This window comes from Cervus elaphus, chromosome 12 (genome assembly GCF_910594005.1).
Source record: "Cervus elaphus chromosome 12, mCerEla1.1, whole genome shotgun sequence".
NCBI classification, from domain to species: Eukaryota; Metazoa; Chordata; class Mammalia; order Artiodactyla; family Cervidae; genus Cervus; species Cervus elaphus.
In genome coordinates, this window is record NC_057826.1 from 77777009 (window position 1) to 77804509 (window position 27501).

Genomic DNA, 27501 nt, shown 5'->3' on the forward strand with positions numbered 1-27501 from the left:
CCTAATCCTTATGCTCTTTTTCTTCCCTCCTCCAACTTTTTCTACCAGCCTCATCCACCTCCACCCTGTCCCATCTTGTTTGCTTTCCCTTCTGTCTTTTCTCCCTTCCTCAGCATCCTTAGTGTACCTACAAGCATAGGCATAGAGAACATGAGGATTAAGGACCACTGTTCAATGAAAATGAGGTGAACACCGTCAGAGTCATCAGTTACTATATCAAGAACAGATGCATTGAGAAATTTCTACCTAGAGGGCAGTAGATGCTTGAATCCAGGGACCTTTATAGGGACTCTGAGCCTGAACTCTAGAATGTTTAACTTTTAGTCTCAACATTAATTTTTCCTGCCCTCCCTGAGCACATCATTGCCTACTTTGGAAACTCACATACATTTTCTGGAATGTGGATAGGAATTTTCATCTCCTTACCATACAGTGCTCAGTTCAGTTTTCTAGGATTAATCAGTGCTTTCCCCAAGCTTCATGGGACATCAGAAAATTTCTTTAAAAACACAAATGATGGAACAATGGTTGTGGATAGACACAATATTGTGTTTGGTGTTCCTTGTCCAGAGCCAGACTTTACACTTCACAGGGATGACAGTGTGCACCCTGTGAGCTGGGGATGACTCTCCTTCTTTTGGGGGCATGACTAAAACAGAGGAGGAAAACCCAGACAAGGAACTGCCCAATCATTGGCTGAGAAGGTCCTGGCAACAAGACAGTGGTACCTGCACTGGCTGTAAGTCTCTACTAGCAGCAGTTGCTTCTGTTCTCTGGAACCTCTTTATCCAGGAGTAGACACAAGTCTGAGCTCTGAGCCCATGACCCTGGTTTGTCCTTGAAGTATGAGGCTGGTGACTGGGGTAACTGTGCTTCTGACCTTGGGTAAGTGTTCTGTGTCTGCAAGGGATGATCTGAAACTAAAGGACCGTGAAGGGTCATTTGCTCTCTACTCCTCTCCCTGTGCTTTACCCAGCATTATAGTGGTGGGACTGAGAAATGATCTGTGGGTTTGTTAGGGAGCACAAACTTCTACTGGAGTAGGAAATGGCAACCCACTCCAGTATTCTTGCCCAGAGAATTCCATGGCCAGAGGAGCCTGGTGGGCTATACTCCATGGGGTCGCAGAGTCAAATATGATTGAATGACTAATACACTTGCACACACAGACCTCTACATGACAGTCAAATTATCTATGATCCCAGAAGAGCACTTAGCAATAACTAGGTTATAAGAAATCTCTGTAGTTATTGAGCCAAGGACCCATGGAATAAAGCCTATGGAGTCTCTGATTCTTGCCATGTGTCTTTGGTCTCTATATAATAAGCATCAGTGATATGTTTGCAGGACAGAAATGAAAACACTGGAGTAGAGGATAGGTCCAGACAGTTATAGGAATGCTGTACACTTGATCCACAGAATTACACTGATTTGTGGTCAGGCGATAATTTTATTTTCTTGACTCTTTAGGGATTATGGTTGATACTGAGATCACCCAGCTCAGTTCCATGGATTGTGCTGAAGGAGAGGATGTAAACCTGCCTTGTAACCACTCTACCATTGATGCATTGGACTATATACATTGGTATCGGCAAAATCCCAATCAGAGTCCACAATATGTCATTCATGGCTTACGAGACACGGTGAACAACAACAGCAAGGCCTCTCTGACCATAGCTTCAGACAGAAAGTCCAGCACCTTGGCCCTGCCCCAGGTCACCCTGAGAGACACCGCTGTGTACTACTGCATCCTGAGAGGGGCACACTGGGACAGACGGGACTGCACCTGTGCAGTATCTCTGGTGGGAAGAAGAGGGGGCACAGTGGGGGAGCAGTCACGAGAGCAAATCTAGAGTCATCTAGAAGGAGAGTGAGAGAGCAGTAAGAGATTAGGAAAATGAGGGGAGATGAAAGACGAGAAGATGCAAAACTAAAAGAAGAAAGAGAAGACAAGGAAGAAGGGCTTCATTGGTTCATGTGGCTGAGACGAATTATGAGAATTACAAGAATTATGAAAATTATGTTGATTTTAACATAGAAATGAAGTGAAGAGGTATCAATCATTTATCATGGCTCCTCTTCATGTCAATAATATTGGTTTCAGTATATTAGCCTCCACATAAAAGGTGAGGAAAATACAAATTGTCCCACAGACTTCTTTCCTTTGAGCCCAAGGCAAGTCCAGACTCTGAAAATCATATTATTATCATTGTTCCACTTAATAGAAACAAATTCTTGTCCTGAGAAAAATTTCAAATTTTTTTGCTGTTAGTCAACAACATGCATATATGTGATGAAGCTATTTTTTGGAAAGAATCAAAAATCAGGTGAGTATTAATTTATTTTTATTTATCTAGAAACCCCTGTCCTATAAAAGAGCTTTTATCTTTTTTTGATATTCCTTGAGTAACACATGGGGCTTCCCAGGTGGGCTCAGCAGTAAAGAATCCACCTGCAGTGCAGGAGCCACAGGAGACATGGGTTCTATCCTGGGTCAGGAAGATCCTTGGAGGAGGGAATGGCAACCCAATCCAGTGTTCTTGCCTGAGAATCCCATGATGGAGGAGTCTGTTGGGCTACAGTCCATAGCATTGCAAAGAGTAGGACATGGTTGAAGTGACTTACCAAGCAAGCAAGCAACAACACATGGGCTTCCCAAGTGGTTCATTGGTAAAGTATCTGCCTGCCAAAGCAGGAGACACAGGGGATTTTATCCTTGGGTCAGAAAGATCCCCTGGAGGAGGAAATGGCAGCCAACTCCAATATTCTTGTCAGAAAAATTCCATGGACAGAGGTGCCTGGCGGACTACGGTTCATGGGGTCACAAAGAATCTGACACTGATAGCTTACGGTGAACAGTATGGGATTCATGAAGTATGGGATTCAAAGAAGAAAATTTAGCATCAGGATCAGGGCCCAGGCTTGACCACTCAGGGCTCTTGTGTGGCAGAAATTTTACTACAGTGAAAAAGGACAGAAAAACTTCTGAGAGTGCCCCCCTCACTACTCTTATCAAGGAAGCTATATACTTTTCAATTGGTTATTACAGTAAATCAAAAGACTATAAAGGTTTTATCAGACCCACTCCCAGAATTTACATTTTAATATAATGGGATTAGATAACAATAGAAAGATCATACCAGACCATTCCCATAAGAAAAATTTTAAGATAACAGGATTAGTCAGAAGATTCTTAAGAAGGAGAAACACTCCTCCAGCAGGATACATTGTCCTTTTTTTGTTTTTTTTACTTTACAATATTTTATTGGTTTTGCCATACATTGACTTGAATCCTCCATTGGTATACATGTGTTCCCCATCTTGAACCCCCCTCCCACCTCCCTCCCCATCCCATCCCTCTGGGTCATCCCAGTGCACCAGGCCCAAGCACCCTGTATCATGCATCAAACCTGGACTGGTGATTCGTTTCACATATGATAATTTACATGTTTCAATGCCATTCTTCCATATCATCCTGCCCTCGCCTTCTCCCACAGAGCCCAAAAGACTGTTCAATATATCTGTGTCTCTTTTGCTGTCTCGCATACAAGGTTATTGTTACCATCTTTCTAAATTCCATGCATTAGTATACTGTATTTGTGTTTTTCTTTCTGGCTTACTTCACTCCGTATAATAGGCTCCAGTTTCATCCACTTCATTAGAACTGATTCAAATGTATTCTTTCTAATGGCTGAGTAATATTCCATTGTGTATATGTACCACAGCTTTCTTATCCATTCGTCTGCTGATGGGCATCTAGGTTGCTTCCATGTCCTGGCTATTACAAACAGTGCCACGATGAACATTGGGGTACACGTGTCTCTTTCAATTCTGGTTTTCTCAGTGTGTATGCTCAGGAGTGAGATTGCTGAGTCACATGGCAGTTCTATTTCCATGTTTTTAAGAAATCTCCACACTGTTCTCCATAGTGGCTGCACTAGTTTGCATTCCCACCAACAGTGTAAGAGGGTTCCCTTTTCTCCACACCCTCTCCAGCATTTATTGCTTGTAGACTTTTGGATAGCAGCCATTCTGACTGGCGTGTAATGGTACCTCATTGTGGTTTTGATTTGCATTTCTCTGATAATGAGTGATGTTGAGCACCTTTTCATGTGTTTGTTAGCCATCTGTATGTCTTCCTTGGAGAAATGCCTGTTTAGTTTTTTGGCCCACTTTTTGATTGGGTCTTTTATTTTTCTGAAATTGAGCTGCAGGAGTTCCTTGTATATTTTTTAGATTAATCCTTTGTCTGTTGCTTCATTTTCTGTTATTTTCTCCCATTCTGAAGGCTGTCTTTTCACCTTGCTTATAGTTTGCTTTGTTGTGCAGATGCTTTTAATTTTAATTGGTGCAATTTGTTTATTTTGCTTTTATTTCCAATATTCTGGGAGGTGAGTCATAGAGGATCCTGCTATGGTTTATGTTGGAGAGTGTTTTGTCTGTTTTCCTCTACAAGTTTTATAGTTTCTGGTCTTACATTTAGATCTTTAATCCGTTTCGAGTTTATTTTTGTGTATGGTGTTAGAAAGTGTTCTAGTTTCATTCTTTTACAAGTGGTTGACCAGTTTTCCCAGCACCACTGTTAAAGAGTTTATCTTTTTTCCATTGTATATTCTTGCCTCCTTTGTCAAAGATAAGGTGTCCACAGGTGCATGGATTTATCTCTGGGCTTTCTATTTTGTTCCATTGGTCTATATTTCTGTCTTTGTGCCAGTACCATACTGTCTTGATGACTGTGGCTTTGTATTAGAGCCTGAAGTCAAGCAGGTTGACTCCTCCAGTTCCATTCTTCTTTCTCAAGATTGTTTTGGCTATTTGAGGTTTTTTGTATTTCCATACAAATTGTGAAATTATTTGTTCTAGTTCTCTGAAAAATAACCGTTGGTAGCTGGATGGGGAGTGCATTGAATCTATAGATTGCTTTGGGTAGTATACTCAGTTTCACTATATTGATTCTTCTGATCCATGGACACAGTATATTTCTCCATCTATTTGTGTCCTCTTTGATTTCTTTCACCAGTGTTTTATAGTTTTCTATATATAGGTCTTTTGTTTCTTTAGGTAGTTATATTCCTAGGTATTTTATTCTTTTTGTTCCAATGGTGAATGGAATTGTTTCCTTAATTTCTCTTTCTGTTTTCTCATTGTTAGTGTATAGGAATGCAAGGGATTTCTGTGTGTTAATTTTATATCCTACAACTATATTCATTGATTAGCTCTAGTAATTTTCTGGTGGACTCTTTAGGGTTTTCTATGTAAAGGATCATGTCATCTGCAAACAGTGAGTTTTACTTCTTCTTTTCCAATCTGGATTCCTTTTATTTCTTTTCCTGCTCTGATTGCTATGGCCAAAACTTCCAAAACTATGTTGAATAGTAATGGTGAGAGTGGGCACCTTTGTCTTGTTCCTGACTTTAGGGGAAATGCTTTCAATTTTTCACCATTGAGGATAATGTTTGCTGTGGGTTTGTCATATATAGCTTTTATTATGTTGAGGTATGTTCCTTCTATTCCTGCTTTCTGGAGGGTTTTTTATCATAAATGGATGTTGAACTTTGTCAAAGGCTTTCTCTGCATCTATTGAGATAACCATATGTTCTTATATAATTATTCGTACAGAGTTTAGGGAAAAACATATCCTTGAGCAAGATGAGCTGTTTTGTTGTATAATCATTCAGTTCAGTTTAGTTCAGTCACTCAGTCGGGTCCAACTGTTTGCAATCCTATGAACCGCAGCATGCCAGGCCTTCCTGTCCATCACCAAGTCCCGGAGTTTGCTCAAACTCATGTCCATTGAGTTGGTGATGCCATCCAACCATCTCATCCTCTGTCATCCCCTTCTCCTCTCGCCTTCAATCTTTCTCAGCATCAGAGTCTTTTCAAATGAGTCAGCTCTTTGCATCAGGTGGCCAAAGTATTGGAGTTTCTGCTTCAACATCAGTCCTTCCAATGAACATTCAGTACTGATTTCCTTTAGGATTGACTGGTTTGATCTCCTTGCTGTCCAAGGGACTCTCAAGAGTCTTCTCCAACACCACAGTTCAAAAGCATCAATTATTTGGCACTCAGCTTTCCTTATAGTCCAACTCTCACATCCATACATGACTTCTGGAAAAACCATAGCTTTGTCTAGATGGACCTTTGTTGGCAAAGTAATTTCTCTGCTTTTTAATATGCTGTCTAGGTTGGTCATAACTTTTCTTCTCTGCTATATAATCATTAGCTCTCGGCTTAAAGAAAAAAAGCAAAAACAAAAATGTTTTATGTGACTAAGACTGAGGAATAAAGGAAAAAATTGTTTGTCCTTTTCTCCTCCCTTTCTCCTCATTAGGAACCAGACTTCTTATCAACCTACCTAAGAATTAACTCTCTCAACACGACTGAGTCAACTGAGTAAGCACACACACAGAGAGAAGCAACAGATAGATCCATCTCATCATGCAGACCAAAAGTGAAAGCCCATGGGTCATTCCACCACAGCTCCAATTGTCCTCTGAGAAAACCAGTTCTGATAGTTTGGAATACCAGCCCATTCTGTTTCGATTAAGTATGTCTTTGCAGATCATTTTATGCAAGCACATATACATTAACAGGGTTTCCCTGGTAATTCAGTGGGTAAAGAGTCTATCTGCAGTGCAGGAGAACCATATTCAATCCCTGGCTTAGGAAGATATCCTGGACAAGGAAATGGCAACTCACTCCAGTATTCTTGCCTGGAAAATTCCATGGACAGAAGAGCCTGGTGGGCTACAGACCATGAGGTCGCAAAGAGTCAGACACGACTGAGTGATTAACACTATACATTAACACACACATATACTCATATATGTGTACACATACATGGACACAGAATTTGCCATGTAAGCTGGATTATTTTAATTTTTCCAACTTGCCTTTTTATTTTCATTTAATAGTGTCATGGAGATATTTCTATAATTGAAAAATGTAAAGAGGTGTGCTTTATCCTTTTTGATACTGATTTAGTACTTTGAAACATCTCATTATTTAATTAACTATTCTCCTATTAATGCATATGTGTTTCTGTTTCTTTGCTGTTTAGAGAATGTTATCTTATACATCTATATACATATAATTTTTATGTATGTAGAAGTGTCTATTTAATGAAATTTATGAAATTGTAATTGCTATGAAAGTGAAAGAAAGTCACTTTTTTTCTAAAGAAGTGAAAGTGAAAGTAGTTGCTTAGTCATGTCTGACTCTTTGTGACCCCATGGACTGTAGCCCACTAGGCTCTACTGTCCATGGGATTATCCAGAAAGAATACTGGAGTCGGTTGCCATTCCCTTCTCCAGGGGATCTTCCTGACCCAGGGATCAAACCTAGGTCTCCTGCATTGCAGGCAGATTCTTTATGTTTTGAGCTACCAAAGAACCCCTAAAGAAAAGCACATGTAAATGAAGACAGTGACCATTTGCTTTCCAAATGGTTTAAACAATTATACTTCAGTTAACAGTGAATGAGCAGGTATATTTTGCATTCTCTACAAATTGGAAATTACTGGTGTTTTTTATTTTAACAATCCAAACACACTTTACCTACATACATTTTTTTGAACCCTAGTGCTTTTGAGCCACTTTTTCTCTATCAATTGGCACTCTGTTATTTAACACTGGTCTTATCCTTATTTCTATTTTTTGATCATTTTTCTTTAAGGTTTTCTCTTTTTTATTTGTAGAAATTACTTCTATATCTTAGTATTTTGATTTTATATTTTCATACATTTTATTCTAACATACAAGCTTTTATTTTGCTTTATGTATTAATGTGGCTGTCCTTAATTCTTACATTGTAAAGTCAAGTATTTATTCCACTTTGACTTCAAAGTAAAGAATCTGCCTGCAGTGCAGGAGGCAAAAAAGACCAGGCTTGATCCCAAGATCAGGAAGATCACCTGGAGGAGGAAATGGAAACCAACTCCAGTATTCTTGCCTGAAAAATCCCTGGGACAGAGGAACCTCGCAGGCCACAGTCCTTGGGGTTGCTGTTTGCAACTCTTTGTTGGACATGACTGAGAGACTTTCACTGCTGCTTACTGACCCATGCCATATGACGCAGAAAATATGATACAATTTCATAAACAACACACCACACACTCACCCACAAATGCAGTTTACACAGACACTTCACTGCTCAACATGCTTGTTGAGGATACCAGAAATGATAAGATGATATGTTCTTTATCTTCTGTTATCTTGGCTAAAAATGGTAAATTTTAAAGGTCATATTTTCATGTCTGACCAGGTCACCAGACTTATTTAAATCTTGATGCTTGTGCATGCCAAATGAAATTGGGAGAAACAGAAGCATCATTGAAAGTAAGCCCCTTTTCAGTAAGGAAATTCCGACATTTCCTTTCCCTGCTGCAGGTTTCTTAGCCTAGAGAAGGTGAAAACATGACTTCCTCACATTTTAAGTAGACTTAGAATGAAAGAGAAATTAACCCTGTGACATTAGGCTACTCTTATAGTTTTTACTATCTGAAAGTGACTAGAAAAGCCCTGGAGTCTGCCAACATTTTAATTAGGGTCAAGGAAGAGCAACTCAACAGGGCAGGTTTCAAGGGACAATGGTGGAAAAGAAAAAATGTATTCTCTACTTGTACTGTACTGGGTTCAGTCTGTTAGACTGTCAATAAGAAGAATAAAAAGAAAGTAAATTACTTTTCTACCTCTCCACAGGAGGGCAGTATTTCAAAAGGCAAAGTCCTTCCCAGAATCAAAGTAGAGTTTGAGGTTGGATGAAACGGGAGTGGGGGTGGAGGGTGAATGATTCAATTGGCTGACACACAGAGGTCTGTACCTTTTTAACTGAGATCAAAGTGGGGAGCAAGTGTTGCTATAGCCCAGAAAAGCCTCTTTCAGGAGGGAATCTTTCAAGAACAACTAAAATCAGGGACTGTAGCCACCAAATGATAAAAAGAAAAGATGCTCCAGAAACTCTTGGTGTTGGTCTTTTGGATTCAACTGGCATGTGAGTTTGAGAAGTTACCGACTACATGAACAGAAAATCCTCAGCAGATGAAAAATAACCTTGAAGGCAGGTTATTTTATGGTAAAGAGTGAAAGGAAGTATTAGGAAGGAAAGAAGAAAGGGAGAGAGCAAGAGAGGAACAAGGGAGGAAATAATCATTTCGGGCTGGGAAGGAGGCCCTAATTCCCTTCCCTGCTGCATTCTGTTTTGCTTCTAAACAGGGGAGAGCACCAGCAGCTGGAGCAGAATCTGCAGTTTCTACGTATCCAGGAGGGAGGAAATGTCACCGTGCACTGAAGCTCCTCAAGCACCTTCACCTTCTTTCAGTGGTACAGACAGGAGCCTGAGGAAGGGCCTGTCCTTTTGATGACATTAATGAAACCTAAAGAAATGAAGGAGCAGAAGAGAATAAGGGCTCAGTTTGGTGAGGCAAGAAAGGACAGCTCACTGCCCATCACTGCAGCCCAGCCTGGGGATGCAGGCACCTACCTCTGTGCAGGGGCACGGTGCCCCAGGGTCTCCTGCTGCCTGCAGGCAAACCCTGCTGCAGGCCCCCAGCCTCGCAGCTGCCTCAGTCCTCCAGCTCCACCTCACACATCTTTCCTCATGGAGCAGAACCATTTCTGCTGCCTTTCCAGAACATTTCCCACATACGCTGGAGTCCAAGATTCATCTGTTCTAAGACAAGCTTCTGGAAATGAAACTCAGTACTCAAGTGAGTGGGCTTCCCAGTGGTAAAGAATCTGCCTGCCAATGCAGGAGATGTAAGAGACGCAGGTTTGATACCTGGGTCTGGAAGATCCCCTAGAGTAGGAAATGGCAGCCCACTCCAGTATTCTTGTCTGGAGAATCCCATGGACAGAGGATCATGACAGGCTATAGTCCATGGGGTAGCAAAGAGTCAGACACGACTGAGCACATGGGCATGCACACACTTAAGTGAGTAAAAATAAAGATTTACAAAATATCATATACTAACACATATACATAGAATCTAGAAAGATGGTACTGAGGATCCTACATGAATTACAGCAAAGGAGACACAAACATAAAGAACAGACTTTGGGACTCAGTGGGAGAAGGAGAGGGTGGGATGATTTGAGAGAATAGCACTGAAACATATACATTGCCATATGCAAAATAGACAGCCAGTGGGAGTTTGATGTATGACACAGGGACCCAAAGCTGATGCTCTATAACAACCTGGAGGGATGAGGTGGGGAGGGAGGTGGGAGAGTGCTTAGAAGGGAGAGGACAGATGTATGCCTATGACTGATTCATGTTGATGTATGGCAAAATCCATCATAATATTGTAAAGTGATTATCTTCCTATTAAAATAAATTAATTAACTTAAAAATATTTACAGCTTCTCATGGTAGGCAGTAGGGGTGAGAAGAAAGTCAGTATGGAGGATATCAGACACAGTACATCCCAAAGACCATGGCAAGGAATGGTCAGTACAAGGAGACAGAAATGAATGATTTTGCAGCTTTATGCAGTTGATGAAGCTTCTTCATCCCCAGTCTGCTAAACCAGAGTAAAAGGCAGAAGTACAGTAAAAATTAACTAGAAGAAGAAAGTTCCTACTTTTTGACAGAAAATGACCCAAATGTACTCCAGTAATATCCAACTGTGTTCCCAAAGCAACATTCCCACCAGATGGTCCTGAAACCACTTAAGCATTAACTGCAGTAGCCTGTATTTGCTCAGAATTTGCTTGGGGATTACAGTTTGCATAACAGACATCAATAGCTTCAAGTTTTCAAGGCCGGAAGAAACTGGAAGCTGACAGATTCCTCCATCTGGCAAGTCCTCCACTGGCCCACTTTTATACCTGAAGCATTCCTGGTTGTTCTTAAAGCAAGATGATATAATACGAAGCACACAGGTTTTGAAGTCACAATATACCAGGTTTGAACCCGGGTCTTTGAATCCTGTCTTTGCGATTTTCTAGTTCTGTGTCCTCGGGCAATTATTCATCCTCTTCTAAGCTTCCTTGTAAATACAGGTTAATAAGAACACCTATCTTGGTAAGTTGCTATGAATTACATGAGGTAACATTTTAAAAATGATATGAAGTCTCATGTGCAATATATACTCAATAAATGTACCTGTAAATGATATTGTTATTAATTTTTCTAAATAAATACTATTTCTACTGTGAAATTTTAGCTGACTTCTCAAGGAGGAATAAGCTAACCTCTGCCAAATATTCTGAATTCTCATTTTAGTAGTCAGGGAGGCAGACACTCTGAGTTGCCTACCTAATCACCATTCTCTTCTGCTTCCTTCTTAACAGAGCTTTCAATTTTGATTTGCACAATGGTATCCCCAGCTTTAAAAAAAAATAACCACTACATTTCACATCTTTTCTTACAATGAGGGGTCACATATAGAATAGTTCTGACCAATGAGTCAAACCCAGAAACATGCTAGGGATTCTCTGTAATGTTTTTGCTCTTCTGGTACAGGCACCATAACTTCCTGTCCCCTTTCCAGTGATTTTCTTCCTGAAACATGGAAGTGATAACTCTACCATGAAGGAAGGCACAATCATAAATTCCCTCCCTAATCCCATGCCTGATCACCTTTTAGATACCAGGTCAAATCCCTCCCCCAGATTTGTTTGTATAGGAAAATTTTTAATAAACAAGTTTTTGGTTGAATTTCTTTGCTACTTATGGCTAAACATAATCCTAACTGTAGTTGGATGACATAAGATGGCTTTGTGATTTTGTGTGCACTGAAAGAATGATACAAATAAGTACTATATTTTTACAAAGGAGGGACCTGTATTTATGCTGATCATATTTATTTCTTGAAGAGTTAATGTTCCTATAAATTTGTATTAAGAAAAAATTTATCTTCCATTTATTTTAAAATTTCTGTCAATCTCCTACACTCATGGGAGACTATGAAATTCAGCTTTGCATCCTAAGCCATAGACAATATCAATTTCCACATAAATATTAACAAATAATAACAGTAGTGTTACATTTTTCACATCTGAGTCCAAATATTGTTTATTTTTATTGATTTATAGCTTCATATTACCCCAGAAACATACTCGAAAGACACCCCCTTGAACAAATACATTCATTTTGAAGATTGCAAGGGCAAATATAAGTTAAAAATAAGAAAAACACATTTCAATTCTGCCTCATATAAAAAGGGAAAGGCTTCACTCCCTCCCTTTTCTTAGAGTATTTACTTTAGAAAATTTGTAATTATGAATTTTTTCTCTATCACTTTGAGATGTGTGCAAACCTTTTAAAAAGCTAAATAAGCCTCTTGCCAGTTTTACAATCCAGAAATATTTGTCAAGCACCTGGGAGCCATCTCTTTGAAATGGACTCATCAAGGAGGACACCCTCACCTCGAAGTGTCTGAGGAGGGCAGGAGTCTAACCTCGGCTGGCACCTTGCTCTAAGTTGTAAACTTTCCTCCTGTCAAAGAAACAAGCCATTTTTCCTTCAGGTAAAGGAAATCAGCAAGCATACATGGCTAACCCCAATGACCAGGTAAAGGTCAGAAGGAACTCTTGGCAAATGGTGCTGTCAAGTCCTCTTACCTGAGAACTAGTTATTATTTATCTTGAGAAATGCATCAAATGGGTTCTATTTGTTTGGCTACATAAAGGGATAGAAAATTTTTTACATCTTTGCAGTATCTTTAACGGATAGACCAGGAAAACCACTATATTCTGATTTAATGTTTATTCAATAATAAAACTGTTTCCTTTCTTTTTTTATCCTCATGGAGAGGTGTTCTGGATTGGCAGGAAATTTTGTTTTTGTTTTCCCATGAAGATGGCCCGTGTCTTTCCATAATCACTGCTCTTACCTGTAAAAGTTGACATGACACTGTGAGAAGAGCGTGGGATATCCATGGCTCTGCCACTTACTGGCTATGGGGCATTATATGCCAATGTTGTGACCATCAGTTTCCTCATAAGTACTTTGGAAGTAAACAAGTAGCACTTACTTTACAGTGTTATTATGAGGATTAACAGTGTTTTGTGAATTGCCCAGCACAATGGATTAAAAAAATTAAAAGTTTGCATGGCAGAATGACAGATTCAATAAGATACATTAAAAACTTCATCTGGGTCCTGATATTCTGTGCAGTAAATGTGTAAAGAACACAGTTTCCACATTCAAGGAACTTGTTCTTGTGATGATGGAGAGCCAGTGACTAGTTCCCAAAGCCATTGATCTCCATGGACCACAACTTAAGAATCTACTCACCTACAACCTCCATTCAGAGAAATAACTTTTAAGAACAACTCAGACACTCTCCATGATCCTGAAGCAATCTGTGCCTTCATGAAAACACACTGTGATGCTGAAGGCCACAATCAAAAACCCTGGTTTGGGTATGGACTTCCCTGGAGGCTCAGATGGTAATGAATCTGCCTGCAGTTTGGGTTTGATCTCTGGGTTGAGAAGGTCCCCTGAAGAACAGAATGGCAGCCCACTCCAGTACTGTTGCCTAGAGAATTCCATGGACAGAGGAACCAGGTGAGCCACAGTCCACAGGGCTGCAAGCACTACTGAGCGACACACACACACACACACACACACACACACACACCCCTCTGTATACAAAATGGTGTCAGTGCTAGGTTTTAGTCCAGATGGAGGCACTCTTAAGTGTCTTTAGGCTTTCAGGATTAACTGTTGAAGGAAGAATGAAGATCTCTGAAACAGGAAGGGGACTAATAACTAGGGCCAGGGCAGAGGATGGGGAGCAAGAGAATTTCTGGACAAGAAAATTGTTCATAATGCACTTGGTCCTGCTTTCTTATCACCAATTCTTATCTCCAAGCCTCAAAATGAAGCTTGAGATTAAAACAAGACAATTTGTTTCATACTTCTCTAATTTTATGGTTTCATGAATCCATATTTTTAGGTACCAGGGACCAATATGAGCTTTTATTAATTTGTCCAGAAATTCTTTTCAACCTGATTGTTTTTCTTTTCCAAACCATACTGATACCTCATATAAGAAGAGAAACACAAAGATAAGAAAAATAAAAGCAAAGATAGAAGCAAGTAAAGAAAAGGTAAATTATATATGGAAAGAAGAGGGTGGAGACATAAGGAGTAAGAGAAAATGGCAGAAGACTGTTTAAACTGGAATCCATTGTCTATATGTTTCTCACAGCAGCATTATTAACACTTGGGGCCAGGTGACTTTTTGGGGGGAAAGGGTTTCCTGTGCATTGGAGGATATTTAGCAGCATCCCAGGCCTCTGCTCACTAGATGCAGGTGACACCCTCTCCTTTCCCCAGTTGTGAAAACCAAAAATGCCTTCAGACCCCGTCAAGTGTCCTCTGGGGGCAACTGGCTGTAAACCAACGGTTTATATGTTAAATTTATTGAGTAGAAACTTCTACAAGATGATAGAGTGATAAGTAACAAATGTACATTGATAGGGGATAGATGATAGATTGATGGATAGACACAGTAGAGCTGGATATTTTATACAGATATTTCATCATGTATACTCATAATATATATAGCCTCAAAGTTTCTGCTCTCTCAATTTAACATATGGATCATCTAACATTTACTTCTTCAGTTCATTTTGTGTGTAATATTTAACATTTTATAGGTATATACTACCAATACATGTTTTTCTAATGTATATATACAGATGCGAAAAAGACTGAGAAACTAAATATTTTCCTTTCTCCTATTATGATTAACTAATTTTTATTTCAAGTGGCTATTTTTTCTAGACTTCTACTGTGTCATTTGACATTGATACATTCAAAAAGTAAAATACATGGAGTGTAAAAATGCAAATGAGTCATGTGTATTTGCATTATTCATATATATTTGCATAATATATAATGTGTATGTTTTATATATGTAGATATAGATATAGTTATATATCATCACAACCCAAAAAACTAAATTGGATCATATCTGACATTTTAGCTTGGTCAATATCTCTTATCTATGGTTCTTTATAGTTAAGAAACCATTTCTTTCTTCTCCCTGTAAGGTATGGTCTCCCTATTCTTTACATGAATTATTCTATATATACTAAGCGTTTACAGAAATAGATTCCTAAACACTGAAAAGACAATCCTTCCATTACCCCCAACATCATAACAGACCCACACACACTCCCACAGACCACAGTGTGTAGAAGGACTAAGTCAGAGATGGGTGGAGCTCCCACTACACAGCTGAGTGATGACACTTAGGGTTGGCTTTGGTTGAATCTCTCATGAAAACAATCAGACACACAGGAACAGAATCAGTCCCATAATCAAGATATCATGAATACCAATATTTAAAGGTGTGTCCCTGTAGCAGAAGAGTAAAGAATCATGAAGACACAAAGAAGAGTCTTGCTGAGTCTCTTATGGATACAGATTTGCTGTGAGTTAAGAACATCCCAGGGGGAACCTGAAAGAACATCAACATCACAACTAAATTTGGAAAGGAAAAAGGTGGGAGGGGATAATGGAGGAAGAGAGAGAACACGGGTCTCTTGGGCTGTATCCACCATGAGGATGGAAATAAGAGGAAAATGCCCTCCACTTGGAAACAGACAGTCATTGTTCAGGGGCCCTCACCTGTGCCTTTTTCTCTGTTTCTCAACAGGGCTCAGAGTGCAGATGAAGGTGGAGCAGAGTCCTGGGGTTCTGACCCTCCAGGAGGGCAGAAATTCTTCTCTGATATGCAATTATTCTATCTCCATAAGAAACGTGCAGTGGTTCCAGCAAAATCCTGATGGACGCCTCATCTTCTTGTTTTACATAGCTTCAGGAATGCAGCAGAAAGGAAGTCTGAAATCCACCATCAATAACAAGGAGCGTTACAGTCAACTCTACATCAGAGACTCCCAGCCTGAGGACTCAGCCACTTACTTCTGTGCTGTGGATGCACAGTGCTCTGCAGACACCTGCAGCCTGTAAGCAAAACCAGAGTTGAGGACTTAACCCAACCCCCTGAGTGGGAGCAGAGGCCCAATGGGATTAGAATTGAAATCTCATTGTCGTGCATCTCCTGATTCCTGCAGAAAGCATTTCTGTAGAACTACAACTTGACACTGCAGAGTAGGCACATAAGCAGGTCTTCTGGAGATCTCTGTAACTAGGTAAAATCTATACATTGATCAACTCTTTCCTATCTGATTTTGTCTTTCTGGACAGAAGTGAGCAGCTGGTTCAGTGTAGAGCAGAACCCCTGATCCCTCCATCTCTAAGGGTATGAAAGCACAAGTCTCACCTTTTCTTCAACATCTTTTTATAGCTTACACTGGTACAGACAGAACCCTGGGAAAAGCTCTCTTTTTCTTTTTAAATACACTTAAATGGGAATAAAAGGAGCAGAAGAAACTAAGAGCCACAATTAGTATGAAGGCTGGGCAGAACTTTCTGCACACCAGACCAGAGACTCAGCCACGTATCTTGTGTTGCAGAGACACAGGGCTTCCCAGGCACCTGAAGTCTGAACCCAGATGTGTGTCTGCAGTCCCCAAACCCAACATGAGGTAGAGGTGTCTGAATGTTTTTACTCACACCTAACATGGTATTAAGAAGTGACTCTGGATAAATCAAAGTGATCTCACTTTCAAAAAAAATTCAAGGTGCTAATGAATATTCAACCTAGTAACTATCTCTTTCATTTCCTAAATAGAACTATTTCTAACATCCTAATCCCTAAATCAGAGAATCAGTGATTCAGTAATTCCAGTTAGCAAATCTTTCAAACCTAATTTTAAGACTCTGTGTAAAAATGGGTATATTCAGCCTGAATGCTGTTTATTCATAACCCATATTATTCTCACACATGAAGGGAAATCATAGAAAGTCAAACCTTAAAGTGTCAAAGAAAGACAGTGCTATGCTCTGTAATCCTTCACTTAGTTTTGTTTCAACTTCTTACGGTGCATTTAATTGTTAATTTTGTTCATATTTAATAGTATTTACTTATATCATTTGTATCATTATCCTTTTTGTTATGTTTTGGAAGACCATTGGAGAAAAGCTAATTTCCAGTCATGAGAATGCTATTTCATCTTGAGAAAATGAGTCACAATTTTTGTACCTCATTCAAGAATCCTCAGTTGAGGACATATTTTCAACCCACCATTATTCACAGGGTTCGTCTATTCAATCATTCAACAAATATGCATTTAATACCTGTCAGGTACTGGATAAGGAGGTTTCAGTAAATAAAGAGTTCTTTCTCTTGTTGAATATGTAGCCCTGTGGCAAACAGATTTTTGTTATCTTACAGTTCTTATAAAGTAAAAAAGGATGAAATTTGGTGTTATAGAGACAAATAGATGTCAGTCAGAGAGAGCTTCCTGGATTGTGTGATGCCTCAGTTTGAAGCCTAGTAGTTTAACAGGAGTTAATCAGGCTAAAGACAAAAGAGAGTGGGAGAAAAGTGCTCCAATTTGAGGAAAATCATATACATGTGGGAAGCAAGACAGATGATGGCTAATTTAAGACCAAAATATGATAAAAACACTTCATGCTGTGAGGGACTTAAAATAAACAAAAACAGTTCCTGGAGTGAGCAGCCTTAATACTGTGACGTGATGCAGTAAAGGATGGAGGAACAACAGTCCCCAGGCTCACCCGCACACTCGGGGCACACAGGCAGGAACAGCTGCTCTGAGGACCAGGGAAAGAGTCAGAAATCATTACTGATGAGAAAGAAATGTTAGTGCTCTAGAGTCCCCATTCCTTTTAAATGCAAAGCAGTCTGAAATAAGCTGTGTAAGATATCATAAATACAGTAGATATGCATGAAACATTTTGACTACTGAATAAAAAATGGCAGGTGCTTTTAAAACAGTAGAAACAGTGAAATAACTAAGACAGAAAGATAAATGCTTTATGATTTCATTTATATGTGAAATCTAAAAAAAAAAAAAAAAAAAACAGGCCAAATGAACAAAGATAACAAAACAGAAACAGAGTCATGGATGAAGAGAACAAACAGGCAGTGCCAAAATGAAACAAAGCGCGAGGAGGAGGAAAGAAAGCGGTGAGAGAGATTAAGAGGCACAAACTTCCAGCAGCAAAATAAGTGAGGCACAGATGTGAGTTGTACAGTGGAGGAAACACAGTCAATGGATATGTGACATCTTAGTCTGGTGAAAGACAGTGACTAGACTTTTTGTGGTGAGTATCTTGAAATTCTGAATCACTATGTTGTTTAAAGGAACTAGCAGTATTGTAGGTCAATTATACTCACAAATAAACAATCAAACTCATAGGAAAAAAAGATCAGATTTGTGGTTACCAGGGCCAGGAGGCAGGGGGAGACGGAATTGGATGAAGGCAGTCAAAAGGTACAAAGTGTCAGTCATAAGATAACTAAGGACTATGAACATAATGCACAACATAATAAATATAATTAACACTGCTGTATTTTTACGTAAAAGTTGAGAGTAAATCCCAAGAGTTCTCACCACAAGGAAAAACATTGTTTTCTATTTATTTAATTTTGTATCTATATGAGATGATGGATGTTCACTAAACCTTCTGTGGTAATCATTTCCTGATGTATATGTCATTATGCTGGACAGCGTAAACTTACACAGATCTGTATGTCAAGTTTATCTCAATAAAACCAGAAGGAAAAAAACAAAAGAGAGGAAATATGTTAAAAAAAAGGGGGGGGGGTGCTATCTTAAGAGAACAAAAGATTTTCTGGCTATTCCAGTATAGCTGATATGGAATTATCTTCTAACTGTAAACCACTCCAAAACTGGGAAAACATATGAAGCAACAATTTCCAAGAAGTGCAGAAAGTGAAAGTTTGCCATCTGTGGGAGAAAGAAAGCCTGCAGAATGACCCCCACAGTCACTAAACATCTCCCAGGGGATTTTCTAACCTTCAGCACAAGGACCTGGAGCCCTGCAGAGTAGCAGCTTGTTGTATGCAAGAAACAGAGGTCAGAATTAGGGCTGGTGATATCACTGGGATTTGAGGGGAAAGGTGTTGGAGAGAAGTGAACTTCATTAAAAGGACCTTAAAATCTGTCAAGGGAGTTTTTTGAACCTACACAAGAGCTACACATGCACACACAGAGAGAGAGACAGGGAAAGCTAGCAGAAAACAGCTTTTGAGGGGCCAAAAACTCCAAGGAGATTTCAGAGACTTTGCTGTGTTGGAAGACATAGGAGCTCTGGTTTTTCTAGAGCAAAGAATTTTGGTTAAAATGCCTTGCTCAATTGAGTCATCAGAATAAAAACCACGGGCCAAAAGTAAAGGCTAAGTCCTGGTACAAAAAAAAATTAATGAATAAGGAATAAAAAACTTCCCCTAACAGATATTAAAGTAAACCTCAACAGACTTTAAGTGATAATTTAACAAAGTTAATATATTTTTGACGAAGACAAAATAATCGAGCTCTGCCTCTTGTTTTTTTCAACTTTTTGTTTTGTATTTTAGTTGATTAACCATGTTGTGATAGTTTCAGTTGTACTGCAAAGTGACTCAGTTATATATACACCTGTATCTATTCTTCCCTGGTGACTCAGATGGTAAAGAATCCACCAGCAATGCAGAAGACCTGGGTTCAATCCCTGGGTTGAGAAGATCCCCTAGAGGAGGGCATGGCAACCCACTCCAGTATTCTTGCCTGGAGAATCCCCATGTAGAGAGGAGCCTGGCAGGCTACAGCCCATGGGGTCGTAAAGTGTTGGACACAACTGAGTGACTAAGAACAGCACAGCACATTCTATTTCAAAATCTTTTCCCATTTAGGTTGTTATAGTACATGATATCGAGCAGAGTTCTCTGTGCTATACAGTAGGTCTTTGCTGATTATCCATTTTAAATATAGCAGTGTGTATATTCAGTCCCTATCCTTTCCCCTCACCCTTTCCCTCGGTAACATAGAGATACCATACTGACTGAACTTAAGTCGGACCATGAAAGAGAAATATCCTATGATATCGCTTATATGTGGAATCTAAAAAGAAATGATACAAATGAACTTATTTACTAAACAGAAATGGACTCACAGACTTAGAGAAGGAACTTATGGTTACCAGAGTTCTACTTCCATCTTAGAGCACACAATAAAAGAAATATTTCAGCATTTATTCTTATCTACAATCATTAATTGCCCAACTGATTTAATATTGAAACCACAATAGATTCTTCTTGCCTCTTATTGGATTAAGCTATGGAGGCATATTAGATGTGAATCAAGAGTGAACACAAAAAAAGCATGCTGCCTTTTTGGCATCTTCTAGTACCTTTCAATGTTATAGACTCATTCTGTCTATAGACTTTACAGAATGATGTAATTTTTTCTCATTTGAGAGTATGGGACATATTAAATGATCCCATCTAAATTCTAAGAGAGGTAATTCAGCTCAGAGGTTGGTTTAATACAGAGGATAAACTTTAATGTTCTCATTTGAGTTTTTAAGAGAAGTGTCTAGAATTTATATCAGATTGAATTATCTGTGGCATTTATTTGCCACAGAACAAATACTGCACCACTGAAGACCATGTAGAATGCAACTACATTGATTCCAAACTCCACATGTTCTAAGTGTGAAATTGTTACGTTAAATGGAACATAATACCTTTATGTGTCGCCGATGACACCAATTCTTCTTGGTACATTTAAATAAAGTGTTTGTCTAAACATACCAGTTGACAAAGTGCCTCTCATTTGATCTTACATAATTCTCTATATTCTTGGTTATCAGTTAACATTGTTACTTACTTTCTGTCTAAATATATATGCATACATTCCAAAAAGCTTGTAAGATCTTACAGAAAAACTTGAATGAAATTTTTGGCCCACCCAATAAAATAGCGTGATCTCTGAAAACATTTTTTTTCTCTTAAAACCTCTGATTTTAACATTTTTAATGAGTAAAGGATTGCAAACTGGTCTTTAGGAAATATAGAAATGCATTTTCAGAAATTTTCTACATGTGAACTAAAGGGGGCAATGCTTCCCTTCATAAACATGAGTAACTGGTTAAAAACAGGGCTGTTTACATGTGAAACAGAAGGCACTGTGGAAGGAAATGAATCAAGTGGAGGAAGTGCAGTCAGATTTATGTTTGCTTGAGCAGTAGAGAGGACGACCTGAGTCTTTGCAGGAGAAATGAGCAAGCTCTTGGGAGCATCACTGTTGATTCTGTGGCTCCAGTCTGACTGTGAGTTGTGGGAGAGAGGTTTAAATATAGTAGAAAAACGCCAAGAACAATGCAAGGCTGGGAGCTGAGACAATTGGGGACTTTTATTTCAATAGGTTTTCTGGATCATAATGATTTTCTGTGGAAATTTTAAGAATAAAATTTGAAATCTGTTACTCCATTTTCAAACAGGGATGAAGAGTCAACAGAAGAACAGTGCTCAGCAGCAGGTTAAACAAAGTCCTCCATCCCTGAGCATGACAGAAGGAGGGATTTCTATTCTGAACTGTGACTATGATAATACTATGCTTGATTATTCCCAATGGTACAGAAAATACCCAGCGAAAAGTCCCACATTCTTGATATCAATAAGTTCCGTTTTGGAGAAAAATGAGGATGGAAGGTTCACAGTCTTCCACAACAGAAGTGCCAAACACCTCTCTCTGCACATCTCGGCCTCCCAGCCTGGAGACTCAGCCTTGTACCTCTGCACAGCCCACACACGGTGCTCCCCAGACACCTGCAGCCTGTACGCAAACGTGCTCTGGGGACTCAGACTCAGAGGCACACACACTTGCTTCCTGTTACACATGGCAGCATGAGAAGCTGTGCCTTAAAGTGGGTGAGGCAGCTGATCTTTCCCTTCTCCAGGGGATCTTCCCAACCCAGGAATCAAACCAGGGTCTCCTGCATTGCAGGCAGATTCTTTACCAACTCAGCTAACAAGGAAGCCCAGCTGAACTTCAAAGAAGACCAATAGGTGGCAAGTCCTACATTCCCTGGGCTCCAGGGTTTCCAGGAATCTAGCCTTTTTACTTTCAGAGGGAGGCTGCTGGGTCAGCTACGCTCCAATCACTGATGATGCTTTGTTGCCACTTGCTCCTGGAATGAAGTAGCCTGTTTCCCCTGTATTCCAAAGAAAAGAGGTGTTCAGGATGGGGAATCAGATCTCACTGCAAGTTTTACAGTGAACGCTGGTGCGCTTTTGAATATCACAGCCATGTGTTTCAGTTTTATATAAAATAGGTAATATAATACATTATTTTTTTCTGGCTAAATGTGCCTTTCCATTTAATGCATTTGAGGTTGTGTATGCTGTAAGTCATATTCATTTACATGTTTCTTAATTTATAAGTACTTCTGGTAATGCTTTAGCAAATCACTTACTGTGTATTCTTTCCCAGGATGGCATTCAATTATTTGACACATTGTCATCAGTAAAAAACACTGTCTTATTTTTGTTCAGTCACTCAGCGTGTCCAGTTCTTTGAGACCCCATGGACTGCAGCACACCAGGCTTCCCTGTGTTTCAATATCTCCAAGAGTTTGCTCAAACTTGTGTCCATCAAGTCAGTAATGCCATCTAATCATCTCTTCCTCTGTTGCCTCCTTCTCCTGCTCTCAATCTTTCCTAGCATCAGGGTCTTTTCCAATGAGTCAACTCTTCACATCAGGTGGCCAAAGTATTGGAGCCTTAGCTTCAGCATCAGTCCTTCCAATGAATATGCAGGACTGATTTCCTTTAGGATGGACTAGCTGGATCTCCTTGCAGTCCAAGGGACTCTCAAGAGTCCTCCAACACCACAGTTCAAAAGCATCAGTTCTTCGGCACTCAGCTTTCTTTATAGTCCAACTCTCACATCCATACGTGACTACCAGAAAAACCATAGCTTTAACTATTCAGACTTTTGTTGGCAAAGTGATGTCTCTGTTTTTTATTATGCTGTCTATGTTCGTCATAGCATTCCTTCCAAGGAGCAAGAGTCTTTTAATTTTAAGGTTGTAGTCACTGTCTGCAGTGGTTTTGGAGCCCAAGGAAATAAACTCTGTCACTGCTTCCACTTTTCCCCTTCTATTTGCGATGAAGTGATGGACCAGATGCCATAATCTTAGTTTTTTGGATGTTGAGTTTTAAGTCAGCTTTTTCACTCTCCTTTTTCACCCTCATCAAGAGGCTGTTTTGTTTCTGTTCACTTTATGCTATTAGAATGGTATCATCATTAAGCTTTAGTGGGAGTTAATCAGGTTGAAAGGCAGCCCAGGTAGGAAAAGTGACCTTACAAGTAGGAATAGCACACACAGGGCAATAGAGATTATAGTGAATTTCAGGACTTTGAAAGTCAAGGTTATGTTATGAATAAAATCACACAAATACAAAATTTTTAAACCAACCCTGCAAAGTCGCTATAATCTCAATTTTACAAAAGAGCAAACATAATCTTCATGAAGTTACCAAAAGTATTCTCTGTTTACTTGATATTCTTCTAATCATTCATTCATTTGGCATGTGGTGTGTCCTAGATCCAAATACATATTGTGCCTGCACTCAGGAAGCATGTAATATTGGAAAGTCCATTGCAAAACAGTGCAATCAAAGCTACCACAAGGGAAAAGTAAAATATGGTCACTAACAGAGGCATCCAAGTTGGAAAAAGAGTATAAGGGAATACTACCTAAGGTAAGTGGTGTCTATGTCAAGACTTTTAAAAGAATTCATCAAAGATGGAGTCAGGTAAAGAATATTACAGAAAAAGAGAAATAGAATGTGCAAAGGTAAAGTCAATATGTTGTTTAGGAGGATGACATTAACTCAGAATGGCTGGAGCACACAACTCCAAACAGGCAACAACAAATATAAAACTAAAACAATAAGCAGAAGCCACCTTGTGAAAATAATTATGAGCCATTATGAGATGCTGTATATTATCTGGAAGGCATTGAGAAGCACTGTAAGGGATCTGCACAGCAAATGTTACACTGAAATGTTAGTATCTGAAATATGATTTTCATATAGTCATATGTACTTATATATATGTAACTGTGTATATATATATATATATATATATATATATACACACACTAATATTTACCTTGATTTTTCTTTTTCTGTTAATCTTAGAGCAATTCTCTCTCTAACACTGGCATTGATAGACCTAACCTTGTAGAAGAAAAAAATAAAAGACACATCTTGGATGTAAACTTATTCAAGAAGTCAAAATTCACTTTTCAATGAGCATTTCTCAGTCTGACCACAAGGAGCACTGTTTTCGAGGACTCTAGACAGGCACAGAGTTCCCTGTGAACCATGAAAGCGATTGGTTATCCCCAACTAAAAGTCAACATCCTAGCACCACCATACCATGTTGATCACCTCCTACAGTTTTATTTAGAGAACCTAGGGTCACTTGAAATGACCACTTTTGTTTAATAATAAAAATATTACCTACACTTCACTGAAAACTTAGCATGTTCTAGGAACTTCCTGCAGGAAATCTTACTTAATCCTTGCCTGGTGGGAAGGGTGAAACTCTTGAGAGGTTATTCTTCCCCACTCCCATCCTTTCTATTGTACAGAAGGGAGAATGAGGCTAAAATACTCATGCAAAGTCAGAGTTAGTAAATGGAGGATCTGGGATTTAATTTAAGGGGTTACATTTTTTTCCCCTTTTTTTATTAGTTGGAGGCTAATTACTTCACAACATTTCAGTGGGTTTTGTCATACATTGATATGAATCAGCCATAGATTTACACGTATTCCCCATCCCGATCCCCCCTCCCACCTCCCTCTCCACCCGATTCCTCTGGGTCTTCCCAGTGCACCAGGCCCGAGCACTTGTCTCATGCATCCCACCTGGGCTGGTGATCTGTTTCACCATAGATAGTATACATGCTGTTCTTTTGAAATATCCCACCCTCACATTCTCCCACAGAGTTCAAAAGTCTGTTCTGTATTTCTGTGTCTCTTTTTCTGTTTTGCATATAGGGTTATCGTTACCATCTTTCTAAATTCCATACATATGTGTTAGTATGCTGTAATGTTCTTTATCTTTCTGGCTTACTTCACTCTGTATAAGGGGCTCCTGTTTCATCCATCTCATTAGGACTGGTTCAAATGAATTCTTTTTAACAGCTGAGTAATATTCCATGGTGTATATGTACCACAGCTTCGTTATCCATTCATCTGCTGATGGGCATCTAGGTTGCTTCCATGTCCTGGCTATTATAAACAGTGCTGCGATGAACATTGGGGTACACGTGTCTCTTTCAGATCTGGTTTCCTCAGTGTGTATGCCCAGAAGTGGGATTGCTGGGTCAAATGGCAGTTCTATTTCCAGTTTTTTAAGAAATCTCCACACTGTTTTCCATAGTGGCTGTACAAGTTTGCATTCCCACCAACAGTGTAAGAGGGTTCCCTTTTCTCCACACCCTCTCCAGCATTTATTGCTTGTAGACTTTTGGATAGCAGCCATTCTGACTGGCGTGTAATGGTACCTCATTGTGGTTTTGATTTGCATTTCTCTAATAATGAGTGATGTTGAGCATCTTTTCATGTGTTTGTTAGCCATCTGTGTGTCTTCCTTGGAGAAATGTCTGTTTAGTTCTTTCGCCCATTTTTTGATTGGGTCATTTATTTTTCTGGAATTGAGCTGCAGGAGTTGCTTGTATATTTTTGAGATTAATCCTTTGTCTGTTTCTTCATTTGCTATTATTTTCTCCCAATCTGAGGGCTGTCTTTTCACCTTACTTATAGTTTCCTTTGTAGTGCAAAAGCTTTTAAGTTTCATTAGGTCCCATTTGTTTAGTTTTGCTTTTATTTCCAATATTCTGGGAGGTGGGTCATAGAGGATCTCGCTGTGGTTTATGTCGGAGAGTGTTTTGCCTATGTTCTCCTCTAGGAGTTTTATAGTTTCTGTTCTTACATTTAGATCTTTAATCCATTTTGAGTTTATTTTTGTGTATGGTGTTAGAAAGTGTTCTAGTTTCATTCTTTTACAAGTGGTTGACCAGTTTTCCCAGCACCACTTGTTAAAGAGGTTTTCTTTTTTCCATTGTATATCCTTGCCTCCTTTGTCAAAGATAAGGTGTCCATAGGTATGTGGATTTATCTCTGGGCTTTCTATTCTGTTCCATTGATCTATATTTCTGTCTTTGTGCCAGTACCATACTGTCTTGATGACTGTGGCTTTGTAGTAGAGTCTGAAGTCAGGCAGGTTGATTCCTCCAGTTCCATTCTTCTTTCTCAAGATTACTTTGGCTATTCGAGGTTTTTTGTATTTCCATACAAACTGTGAAATTATTTGTTCTAGTTCTGTGAAAAATACCGTTGGTAGCTTGATAGGGATTGCATTGAATCTATAGATTGCTTTGGGTAGAATAGCCATTTTGACAATATTGATTCTTCCAATCCGTCAACACGGTATGTTTCTCCATCTGATTGTGTCCTCTTTGATTTCTTTCATCAGTGTTTTATAGTTTTCTATGTATAGGTCTTTTGTTTCTTTAGGTAGATATACTCCTAAGTATTTTATTCTTTTTGTTGCAATGGTGAATGGTATTGTTTCCTTAAGTTCTCTTTCTGTTTTTTCATTCTTAGTATATAGGAATGCAAGGGATTACTGTGTGTTAATTTTATATCCTGCAACTTTACTATATTCATTGATTAGCTCTAGTAATTTTCTGGTAGAGTCGTTAGGGTTTTCTATGTAGAGGATCATGTCATCTGCAAACAGTGAGAGTTTCACTTCTTCTTTTCCTATCTGGATTCCTTTTACTTCTTTTTCTGCTCTGATTGCTATGACCAAAACTTCCAACACTATGTTGAATAGTAGTGGTGAGAGCGGGCACCCTTGTCTTGTTCCTGATTTCAGGGGAAATGCTTTCAATTTTTCACCATTGAGGGTGATGCTTGCTGTGGGTTTGTCACATATAGCTTTTATTATGTTGAGGTATGTTCCTTCTATTCCTGCTTTTTGGAGAGTTTTAATCATAAATGAGTGTTGAATTTTGTCAAAGGCTTTCTCTGCATCTATTGAGATAATCATATGGTTTTTATCTTTCAATTTGTTAATGTGGTGTATTACATTGATTGATTTGCGGATATTAAAGAATCTTTGCATTCCTGGGATAAAGCCCACTTGGTCATGGTGTATGATTTTTTTAATATGCTGTTGGATTCTGTTTGCTAGAATTTTGTTAAGGATTTTTGCATCTATGTTCATCAGTGATATTGGCCTGTAGTTTTCTATTTTTGTGGCATCTTTCTCTGGTTTTGGAATTAGGGTGATGGTGGCCTCATAGAATGAGTTTGGAAGCTTACCTTCATCTGCAATTTTCTGGAAGAGTTTGAGTAAGATAGGTGTTAGCTCTTCTCTAAGTTTTTGGTAGAATTCAGCTGTGAAGCCATCTGGTCCTGGGCTTTTGTTTGCTGGAAGATTTTTGATGACAGTTTCGATTTCCTTGCTTGTGATGGGTCTGTTAAGATCTTCTATTTCTTCCTGGTTCAGTTTTGGAAAGTTATACTTTTCTAAGAATTTGTCCATTTCTTCTAAGTTGTTCATTTTATTGGCATAGAGCTGCTGGTAG

The 27501-nt window shown here is 39.1% G+C and overlaps 1 gene segment (V, D, J or C); it reads left to right on the forward strand.

Moving 5' to 3' along the window:
• Positions 1-15336: 15336 nt before the first annotated feature.
• On the forward strand, positions 15337-15927 carry LOC122705840. The segment is given in 2 exon segments: positions 15337-15388; positions 15614-15927. Coding segments are annotated over 2 exon segments (366 nt in total).
• Positions 15928-27501: the final 11574 nt, after the last annotated feature.